This window comes from Haliotis asinina, chromosome 15, assembly GCF_037392515.1.
Source record: "Haliotis asinina isolate JCU_RB_2024 chromosome 15, JCU_Hal_asi_v2, whole genome shotgun sequence".
Lineage (NCBI taxonomy): Eukaryota > Metazoa > Mollusca > Gastropoda > Lepetellida > Haliotidae > Haliotis > Haliotis asinina.
Window position 1 is genome coordinate 23,950,792 of NC_090294.1, and position 11,832 is coordinate 23,962,623.

Sequence of the window (11,832 nt, forward strand, 5' to 3'; positions counted from 1 at the left end):
CCATTAGCTAATATTTCCGCCAGATAAATCGTAGCGTTATGTCATTTTTTGTTTGCAATGTGTTTTCATCGTCATTGGTCACTCTATTTGGCCCCAGTGCTATTGGCAACGGCGATAATGAATGAAATTACGAACGATTAGTTTAAATGTTACCTCGCGTTGGTAGTACTCAAGTGGCATATCGAATGAATTTAGGATGAAATAATTATTCATGAACTCATTTTCCGTATATATACTTTTGAAGGTACTTGCCTTGGATTATGCAATATTTTGGAATGTCATTATGGAGGAAGCTGACTGTGAAAGGTATTAATGGTGTGAACTGTAATACCTTTGAATGAAAGTTTGTGCTGACATGACGTCATCTTACAATGATGCCGAAACAGCAAAGCGAAACGCAGATGCTGTTTCACGTCAGTCATCAGATCGGTCATCCCCGCTTGACTGATGGTCAGACAAAACAGTGACTGATGTGCCGACCACCTTGTCGGGACTCAAGGACACGGATTCAACTCGAGCATGACCACAAGATTTATCAGACATGACTGATGACAATCAGAGACTATTTGCGACAAGAAATGAATCTTATTAACAAATTCCCACAATCGCCTACTTTTCAGCCGATCCGAATTTTCTCGTGTAAAAGTGAAAGTAGACCCCACAAACAACTCTGGTTACACTGAATTCCAATTTCTGGTTTCATAAGAAAATGATATTTACAAATGAAGTTTAATTTTAAACTTTAATAACACCTTATTTCTATATTTTTTGTCGAGGTTTAGGCAGTACACCTTACCTAGGAAATCACAGAGTGCCCCTGTTTGATGAGGTCGTAAAATGATTCACAATGCATCTGGCTCACTGGTTACACCTGTTATTAGTTTTTTGCGCTTATTCAGAGTAGTTCTGTAACGCACAATAAGATATAATATCAATTAATTCCGTACCAGACTGCCAAACTTGTTTAGAGGCAGAGCCTCGTTTTCAGATTTCCACGATTTCCAGGTGTCCGTTTGTCAGAATTCGCTGTACGACCGAGCACGCTGTACGTCGTGTCTGCACGGATTAGAAGGAGTGTAGTGTTGCAATAAGCAATAATGTATCCAGTTAAATGAATCCAGTTAAATGGTTATCACACTAGGCTGCACAGTAGGACGGAACTCAGTAAACAGGATCGAGACTTTCCTGTAATCAATTTTTTCACATGAGTGGCAAGCAACAGACCTACATTAGCATTCATTTCTTCCACGGTTAGGATATATGCATGAGATGCAGAATAATGTTCCAATTCACTCAGTTTCACGACCCATTCTGTGGAGATCAGCTTCAGTGCTTAGTATATAATATGATACGAACACATGCATCGTTTAAATACTGCAACGTTCAAAACAGCTGTTACACTTCATTCGTTGACAGACATTTCCAATTAGTGTCTTGATCGCCCATGGTAGCAGGTCTGTACTATTATTTTTGCATTAACGCTTCAGATTTTCCAATGTATGGCAGCCGAAAATAGGAAGATCCGGTGATGTCTCGTGCATTGTCAAGACTTTTCCTATGTAGGCAGCCCAAGCCTGTAAAAGGTTTATGAATGTGATCGTGATGCTGATGGCTTTCTCGATTGTGTATCAGTGTCCAGAAGATATGGGGCTCCTTTCACGAAGCAACCTTTACTGTGCTTAACCTCAACTCCCATTCTTTAACACTGCACTAAGGTTACTTTAGTCCAGTTGCTTAGTTAAGATTGCTTTGTGAAAGGAGCCCCATGAGATATGAGTATCTACCGACCGCGCTGACAAATGGATGTATGTAGGTTACGGGTGTATATGGGTTAGGTGGTGTATGAGGGCTACGGGATTATGTGGTTTGTGTGTTGCATGTGGGTTACGTGATGTGTACACCTCGCTGCTGTACAATACGCTGCTTATGTACTCTTGTCATGTCCCTCCTAACCACCAACAAGCGAGACAAGCTATTCATACCCAAACTACAAATATAAGCCTTTGATTAGGTGTTGCTTCACTGAACCAAAGAAATCCCACTTGTATTCATAAGCACCTTCGACACAATGATGGAACTGTCGTCTTTGTGGTTGTGTGCATCAGAGTGGAACTCCCAAACAGAATGATGGACGTGCGCTTTGTTTGCTGACAATATTTTCCCTGCCTCAGGTACATCTTGCATTCTATACTCAGGGAACTGTCCCTGAAACAGTCATAAACCTTAATGCCTGAACATTTATCTATCGTCCACAGTTCAACAGAATGGCGAACTACGTCAAGCTTTCAACATCGGAGAAACCATCGTTGACTGTGTCTTCCATTGGGGACATACTTGCACGACATTACGGTCTGCGCATGGTCAACTGTCAGAAACTTAATGGCTATGAAGATTATAACTTCCGGATCAAGGTGGAATCAACTGGAAACAATGGGAAGGAAGCGTGTTGCCATGGTTACACATTCAAAGTTCTCAACAAACGGAACTCAAAAAACACAAAGTATATAGGTAAAGTATCTTGTTAACTGATTTGTATTCAAATTTTAGTTTTTGTGTTATTACTATCAAGATTTACTTCACTTGGATGCGAACTAGCAGAAATGTGATAAGATTACTGATTTAAAAAACACCCAAACCATCGAATTTGTTCAATAAGTACCAATATGTGACAGGAATTACGTGCTAAGAACTATTTAACTATCAAGCGCACCGTCAAAATTGTAAGAAAACTCCTTTGTCGTGTCACGTGTTGGAACCTGTTCAAAATGATGTACCGATGTTCATATCACAGGCAAGTGATGTCACCAGTACAATTAATGCTTCAGAAGCCCAGCACGAGATGATGTCCCTTGTGTATGGGAGTGGTATCCTCACCCCCCGGGTCGTCCCAACCCTCAGCGGGCACCTGTACCTGACTGTGAACCTGCCAGTGGAGGGTAGCGAAGAGACGGGTCAGTTTCAGTGTGACACTGTGTCCCATCCATTGTACTTGGGCGTGGCTTCATTACAGGCGGCTGCTGGCGTGTTGCTGATTGTAGGATCAAATATTCATGCAGTCACTAAGAGACAGACACGACGGGTCAGTTTGTTGTTCGTCGGTGTGACACTGCGTCCCGTCCACGCTTGTAAGTGAGCATGGCTTCATTACAGCCGGCTGCTGGCGTGTTGCAGTCACTAAGAGACCGACAACGCGGGTCAGTTTGTTGTGTGGCAGTGTGACATTGTGCCCTGTCCACTGGCGTACTTGGGCATGGCTTCGTTACATCCAGTGAAGCCCACACATCTGTAGAATACAAGGCAAGTATACAACACTGAAAATAAAGAAAGCTCTATTTGATTTTATTTATCGAATCTAGTTCAGGGACCATTTTACTGTGGAACATGTTCGTTTCAGAGACTGGATGTTAGCCTAACGTACTTGGTGTAACGAAGTATTGGGGAATATTCTACTGTTTAAAGCATTCGCTTTTCACTCTGCAGTCCGGGTTCGATTCCTTATTTCTGGAGAACCCGTCATGATGCTGCTGTTGTGAAGGGGAGTAGACCTTGACTCCCTACATGAGAATGGAGAGCCTTTTCAAGCCGAAGTTGGGATCGATTCTACATGGGAATGAACCGAGTGATCCCATTTCCTCCACAAAATTGCTGGAATATTGCGTGAAACTGGAATTACGTACCTAGTCTCCCTGTGAACACGGAGGGGTGGTGGAGTAGTCTCGTGGCTAAAGCGTTCGCTCATCATGCCAAAGATCCGTGTTCGATTTCCCACATCGGTATTCTATTACTGCTAAGAGCGGCTTAAACTAGACTCTAACTCACTCACTCTGAACATTCTGCAAGCAAAGGCTTTATTTTCAGACTCTCCGTATATAGTGCGGCTGTTTGAGTATGTCCCTGGGACAATAATACAGTCTGTTCCCCTGACCCCGGGGCTGTGTTACAAAGTAGGGGTGATGGCAGGCAGAGTTGACACGGCATTAAAGGTAAGTGCTGTCTTACTTAAGTCTAGATGTATGACGTCGCTTCAGAATCTCAAAAATAGAACAAAGAAAGAGTTGAGTGTCTATAAACACACGATAAAGTACATGTCAGCGTCGTCTAACGAAAAAAGGTAAAAACGGCAGCGCTTTGAACAGGCGATCGATGTTTGCCTTCATGCTGACACCGACGAAGACATTTAAAAAATATTGAAATCCATAACCCATAATCATTCGCTCTACCTTAACATAGTTATTCTTCATTTCACGGTAGATCTCAGTTTGATTGAACTGAAGTAAGTAATTCCAATGAAAAAAAAATCTAGACACATTTCTGAAAATATTTCGTCCTTTATGAATTTTTTGACATGACAAGCATTCACTCATCTCTCCGCAGGGATTCGATCATCCTGGTTTCCATGGTAACGAAGTTCAGATCTGGCATCTGAGCAACGTCCCGTTGATTCTAAACTTGCTGCACGTGGTAGATGACAAAGGTGACATCAGTGACGTCATTAAGGCATTTGAGTCACGTGTTCTGGAACACCTGGATGAATTTCCACAAGGTATGATGGGGCAAGATAATGTAGATTGTGCCGTAAAACACACTGGTGACGTTCTGCTACCTGTTTAAAAGAATAATGATCAGGGTGATTGTGTTTGTGTGTGTGTGTGTGTGTGTGTGTGTGTGTCTGTGTGTGTGTGTGTGTGTGTGTGTGTGTGTGTGTATAAAATATACTGCAAGCAAAAGAAACGCACATTTCGAAAAATGAAATTCATAAAAGTAAGTGTTCATGTTTATGTGTTCTACACTGAGTCACAAAAGAAACTTCACAAAATGTACGTTTTAAAAATAATGAATACATTTTTCTTATGATACATCTATGCATCCGAAAAGGGATCCCTATCTTTCGACTCTAGAAAAACGTCGGCAAAACCCATTTAACCCATCCATTCGTCGTGCAAATGACGTTAGTGACAAACAAGGTTTAGCACGTGCAGTCGATCAAGTGATCTTCGCATCGAAGTTTTCATTTGAACGTGTTTGCATTGGCCTCAAGAATTGAAAAAAAACCCATTTTAAAACAAGTTTTAAAGGTAATTTAAATGACACGGTTGTCAAATGTGCATCGTTATCATGTAGCAAGCGGGAAATCGGTTACTGACGTCGCAAGAGCAATGGGATGCAGCCGTCGTACTGTGTATGACTTGCAATGCCGTCCACAACAAACTGGCACCAGTTCCGATCGCTCAAGGTCGGGTCGTCCGCGTGACGTGACGAGCAGAAGACCGCCAAAAGCGTCCTACGTCATCTACGTGACAGATTTCTGCCGGCTACACGAACCAGGGCTGAGATGTTTAGAGGCCCACTGTCCTCACAGACCATTCGAAATCGGTTGCTGACTGCCAATCTCCATTCTCGACGTCCATATCGTGTGCCAATACTGACGCTGTTTCATCAACGTTTCATCTGCTGTGGGCCCAACGTCACCTCCGATGGACCCAGAGAGACTGGGATCGAGTCGTCTTTAACGATGAATCCAGGTTTACCCTCAGATTCGCGGACGGCAGGCATAGGATCTGGAGACGACGTCGTGAACGGTATGTCCAGTGTTGTGTACAGGAGGTCACCAGAATCGGGGGTGGAAGTTGCATGGTGTGGGGGTCCTTTCTGAGGGAAAAACCGTTCCCGACTTCTGGTCATTCCTGGAAACCTCACAGCTGTTGTTTACCGCGACCAGGTGCTCACCCCTGAACTCGTTCCCTGAGCTCAGTGTTGACACGAAATTTCCTTCAAAACGCTGGAATCAACGTCACGGACTGGCGATGGAGGTCCCCTGACCTTAATCCGAAAGATCACGTTTGGAATGCACTTGGGAGAAAGCTTCGTTGTCTTAGGAACCAACCTCGGAATTTGCAGTAACTTGGCGCTGCCTTGCGAGAGCAAAGGCGCAGAATCCCCAACCACGTGTTCACAAGCATCCGACAGTCGATGAGGAGACGGTGTTTTTCAGTGGTGAATGCGCGGGGCGGTCATACACAATTTTGAACAGAGAAATGTTTATTCTTGTGACTTGACATTCTGTATACCCATGTTTTGGCGGTGTAGCCTAATGAAACTGATTGTGGAACTGTCAGTGTATAATCGAGTACATCACACAGATCTCAGCAATGAAATAATTACAATTTAACCATCTTACCATCTCTAGTTCTTTAATAGTTCCCCGAAGAGTGAATGTGAAGCTTCTTTTTTGACTCAGTATATTTAAAAACGTTGTCTAAAAGCCAGAGTAGCGGTTATTTTTGCTGCTCTATATATCTCAGGACAGAAGTCGGAATCAAACTTCAAATATTCAAAATGGCCGCCAGACACAGCAACCTCGTTATTTGTCTACAACACGCAACGAAGAAAGGTTAACAAATATCCTTTCATCCGTTATTCAAGTACTGTGTAGTAAAATTAGTTATAGCTTTCATAATGAGGTCACTTTAAGTGAGTTCAGTTATATGTCGCTTTTAGCGGTATTGAAACAATACCACGGCGGCTACACCAGAAATAGGCTTCACACATTGTACCTATATGAGGAATAGAACCAAGGTCTTCAACGTGACGATCGAACACTTTAACCACTCGGCTAGGCCACAGCCCGAGATGACTTCGAGGTTCCTGACCAGTGTAACCTGCCCAACAACAGGAGGTCAATAGGGATGGGTGACTTTGGTCAATCACAGTGTTCCGGAAATCATTTGGCATGTGCAGTAGTCAACCAAACTTCTATTGGCATTTACCTTCTTCTTCAGGAATTACCCATGGTGATTTCAACGATGGGAACATACTGGTAACTCAAGCAACGGATGACGACAGATGGAAGGATGTTCACGACGTGTCCGCCATCTTGGATTACGGTGACAGTGCTTATCAGCCTTACATCTTTGAAGTTGCCATAGCAATGACATATATGTCAGTCCTGAGCGACAGCATACCACCACAAACTGCATCCGGATACGTTCTGGCGGGCTATCTAACCCAGAATGATTTATCAGACAGAGAAATTGATGTGTTAAAGATATGTGTATGCGCGCGCATCGCTCAGTCCCTGGTAATCGGAGTCTATACGTACCACGTTGATCCCAGCAACGACTACACGCTTACCACTGCTAAGGAAGGATGGCCACGACTTCGTCAGCTGTGGAAAATGGATACTGAAGAGTTAGTGAGCGAGTGGCGAAACATTGCCAGTTCCTGTAAGGAAAAACTGGCAGCTGTCTGATGCATTCATTGATGATGATTATTATGAGGATTTGGAATTAATGTCCTCACATTCATCAAATGACATGCTAGTGTACTAAAAGTTTTCAGTCTGGTTCCCTGGGCCTGTTGCACCTGCGCCAACGCTCCGACACTGACCCAGGCAACCACTGCCAAATGGCTGCCATAGGTTACACAGCACCAAATGTTTTCCCACAGACTTCTACATGTTTTAAATAAATAACCATGCTATCAACAGCCACTCAATGTACACAGAGGTACAGTTTTGCCTTTAAACTACAATAAAACTCAAATTCTGTCCAACTTGTGCGGCGATTTTTCCGACCACAGGAAGCGTAACACATCAACCCTCCATTCCGCACCAAATGTCACCTACTTAAAAATATCTGTGCACATATAAGCATAAGTCATGGTGATAAAAATGAATACGCTGAATACTTAAAATTGCGGGCAGTTTTAATTACTGGATGGATGTGCTTTTAAAACACATAAACATCTTACACTATTTCATCCAATCATAGCGGTCACAGGCCTCTGTCCGTTTGTTACGGTCCTCGATAGGGCAACATGTGATTCTGATATAGTGTAGTGGAACCCATACATTTACTTTGGAAAAATCCGAGAACGGGTGTTTAGAAGCTTTTTCATTGCATTTTCATCGATACTATGATAAAGTATAAGTCATCAGAACAACGGCCATCATCACTTTCATCACCGACATCTGTTTTGATATTTCGTGTCAGTTCGCTATTGCCACGAAATCGTACACATAAAACATGGATTTGAACGACCACACTCATTGAAAATAGTTAGCATCTTCATTTTAGCCCATGCATAGTAACTGGAAAATGTTTTTACCACATTATAATAATAATGAGATCAAATACATTTGAAACACATAAATGATTCATTCAACAATGTGTTTATAACAATGTATGTGTTTTCAAATATGGAAAATAATAGAAGAATGTGGCGTATTTATTGTTTGTATTCATTTGGTATATATCATTTCAATATAACATTGGGCTGATCATACTGATGCAATAGGCATTGATCTTAAAAAGTTTAACAATAGTCGTGGTATGGCAACATCTGGATGCTGCTGCTGGGAAGCTGATTACACATTGGAGCATTATATAACACATCGAATATACCCCATTCCTCAACCCATATACAGTGGAAGCTGACAAACCCGGCGTCTGTCCAATCCGGCAAGTTGTCAACACCGGCATAAAATCTTGGTCCCATCCATAGCTTGTACATTTACCATCAACTCTACATTCCAGCACTTTGTCTAAACCGGATTATTTCTTCAGTCCCAATGAGTGCCGATTTAGACAACTTCCACTGTATAGCTACAGTTTTATATATAACAGGAAATCGGAAACATCATAAAATATTCATAGCTGCTTGTGCTTTAGCTTGTTTTGAAAGTGTCCATTCATAAAAGGAAAATGCGCCATGTCTAGAAGACACTGATACAAAAAAAAAACCCAACATTTATTAATGTTTCATAATGTGTCCATATCCTATTACATAAACACACTGTAGTTATATCTGGGGATGAAGATAGGTGGGGAATGGGGTACATTCAGTTTTGAAACCTGTTGTTATTAAAATCACAATAAACAGACAAATTAATACAGACAATGTTGGATTGCACGACACAGGCATGTCAGTGAAGCAATCTATTACAATTCCCTTGGCTGTTTACTACAGACATGAGTTATATATAGAGCATTAAAGTTGTCTGTCTGTCAAAACTTTCAGAAAAAGATGCTGGTTGAATTGTTGTTTAAGGCTTCACTTGGCTCTATTCCAGCAATATGGCGGTGGTCAGTGAATAATAGAGTCTGGACCAGGCAGTTCGGAGATCAACAGCCTAAGCACTGATCACATAAAAATGTTGTAATGTTGGACTGTACACATACTTGTTTACGATGCATACAAAATCGTTATGGCTGAGTAATGGTCACATACAGGCAATACATATGTATGGAAGTCATATTCAACAAAAGATCGTTCCCTTAATAAACAATATTTACAGTCATTCAGTACATGGGACGTTTGTGTATTTTCCAAGATAGAGTGGAAGTTTAAACCTACTACATCTGAAAAGAAACATGAATAGTCTTTAGTGCATAGGGACAGGGAGTGTAAGATTCTTTTCCACATTTAACAGTGATTTAAAATGTTGTTAATAGAAGGAATCAGACAAACTACTGACAGAACTACGTCATGATTGTTGTAGATTGTAAAATGATCTTAGTTTCAAAAGGTGAATAAATATCTTCACATCTTGTGCTAATCACTCATGTTCAAATTCAAATCTAAACAGAATATTGTAATGTTCAGCCCATGCTGTACGACACTGGCGAGACAGTTTGCGTTCATCCAAATACAGTAGTCCTTATAGCCCTCGTGGTGTGCATAAGCTTTTTTAAGTTGGAGAGGGGTTCTGCCACATTCTCCCCAAATCATAGGATTGTTTGCTGTTTTGAGAAACCGTATACACATTGTTGATATACATCTTCAATAATTTTACAGCGTGAGGTCCCAATACTTCTGCACACTATAGGAAACGTCATAGCTTTAAATATCATATTAATCTTCATATGGTTTATTTTTAACTTTCTTTTGACATCTGTACAATGCCATAAATCCTTTCAAAAGTGTGTTCCAAGAGTGGTTAGCGCTTTAGTCCAAAATAAGTTTAGATGTTTACAAACTACCCAATATCTATATAAAGATATAATTTCTAAATGCACACTATATTGTTTTTCTTTTAAATAACAATAGTGAACTGGTCATTAAGTATTGTGCGAATTACTCTAAATTAAAAAGCAAAATCATTGATGATGATCACTGACGTAAAGTATAATAAAATTAAGCAAAACGTCCATAACAGCATTTAACCAAACTGGTTAACCGATATCTGACTGAATAATTGCTGACGTTAGATGATTTGTATCACATGTATTCTAATAACACCAGGATTATCATGCTTAAAATGATCAACGTGCAGCAAATGTATACTCTGATACTTCAAGTCATAAAAAAACCTACAGTTCTCATGACAGGTTTCATTGGTAAAAATCACCCTCAATGAAACAGTCCACAAATATTGGAATGTTCATCTGTTTTTTAAGTTCTTCCCCATATATATATGCCAGTGTATTAGCATACTAATCATACCATGTATTTTTGTGTTTAGTTTAGGCATATAAAGTACCAAATTCATTGTTTTGATCTGTATATCTATGTGCATTTTTGTGTGTATGTTTTCATATGAGTAAAACATTCTTAAAGCCACCTTCTGTAATTAAAACTGACAACTAAGTCTGTAAAATAGCCCAAACACGTATAAAACATACTAGTATTTCTGCTCATAACGGGGCCAGTTTTACGTCTTCCTAGAGAAACTTCCAATACAGGATGAAACAGAATAATCACGCGAAACGGAGGCACAAAAGTTGGCTGTCTATTACAGTTTCCGACATGGTTGGGTCTAAGCTACCTGTTTTAATGTCTCATTTCTATCTATCGTTCTAATGAAATTGTATCGGAAAACCACACTCTGCTACCAGTGGCAGTGGAATTGAAAACTCAACTAACTAAATTTGAAGTTCCGAAATTTGGCATTCGGGAAACCAAACGTAATTATCTTGTTAAACTGAGGAAATAGTTCAAGAGTGAGTGAGTGAGTGGGTTTACTTGGGGAGACCAGAAATGGGCTTCATACATTGTACGCACGTGGGAAATCGAACCCTGATCGTCCGCTTGACGAACGAATGCTGTCACCACCTGGCCACCCACAGACCAGATTCGAGTAATACAAATGGGACAATAAGCGTGAATGTCGTTTAAATAACTTAATGTGATATTTTTATATTCTATCATCTATACTGATCTATCGAGCTCTATTGCAGTCAGCTGTGTCTATGTCGATAAAATATTACGATGTTCTTATCAGTTTATCCTATTTTGACGAATTGTGACGAGCTCTCACCGGAGTTAAGGCTGATCTTAACCCGAGCAAAACCTGAACTCGAGTTAATTCCACATACAAGTTCGTCCGCACCGGTGGATTTCCACGTGGTCAAATGCACGTAGTATGACCGCACGTGAAAGTCATGCTCCTCGTGCTTCTACGAAGCACGTTGCGTTTATGCGGTCACTGACAAAACAAAACAGCAACGAACATCAGGTGAAACTGATGCTGTCGGAGGTCGTAGTCCAGGCGCACAGTTAGCATCCTTATACCACGTGAGTATATGGGGTGTAAGTGGGTTAGGTGATGTATGTGGGTTAGGTGGTGTATGTGGGTTAGATGGTGTATGTGAGTGAAGTGGGTGACGTGAATTGTGTGGGTTAGATGGGTTACTTGAAGGTAGGAAGGTTACAATTTGTATTTGGGTTACACTCTGTGTGTGGATTAGGTGGTGTATGTGGATTAGGTGGTATATGTGAATTATATGGTGTATGTGGGTTACGTGGTATATGTGGGTTACGTGGTGTAAATGGTTTGGTGGTGTATGTTAATTAGGTGGTGTATGTGGGTTAGGTGGCGTATGTGGGTTAGGT

The 11,832-nt window shown here is 41.0% G+C and overlaps 1 protein-coding gene across 1 annotated transcript; it reads left to right on the plus strand.

The window, feature by feature from the left end:
- The first annotated feature begins 2,264 nt into the window (after positions 1-2,264).
- LOC137264918 (hydroxylysine kinase-like) lies at positions 2,265-7,538 on the plus strand. Its single transcript, XM_067800274.1, has 5 exons — positions 2,265-2,508; positions 2,826-3,125; positions 3,859-3,983; positions 4,375-4,543; positions 6,780-7,538. The coding sequence occupies exons 1-5, from the start codon at positions 2,265-2,267 to the stop codon at positions 7,247-7,249; spliced, it is 1,308 nt and encodes a 435-aa protein (XP_067656375.1). The 3' UTR covers positions 7,250-7,538.
- Positions 7,539-11,832: the final 4,294 nt, after the last annotated feature.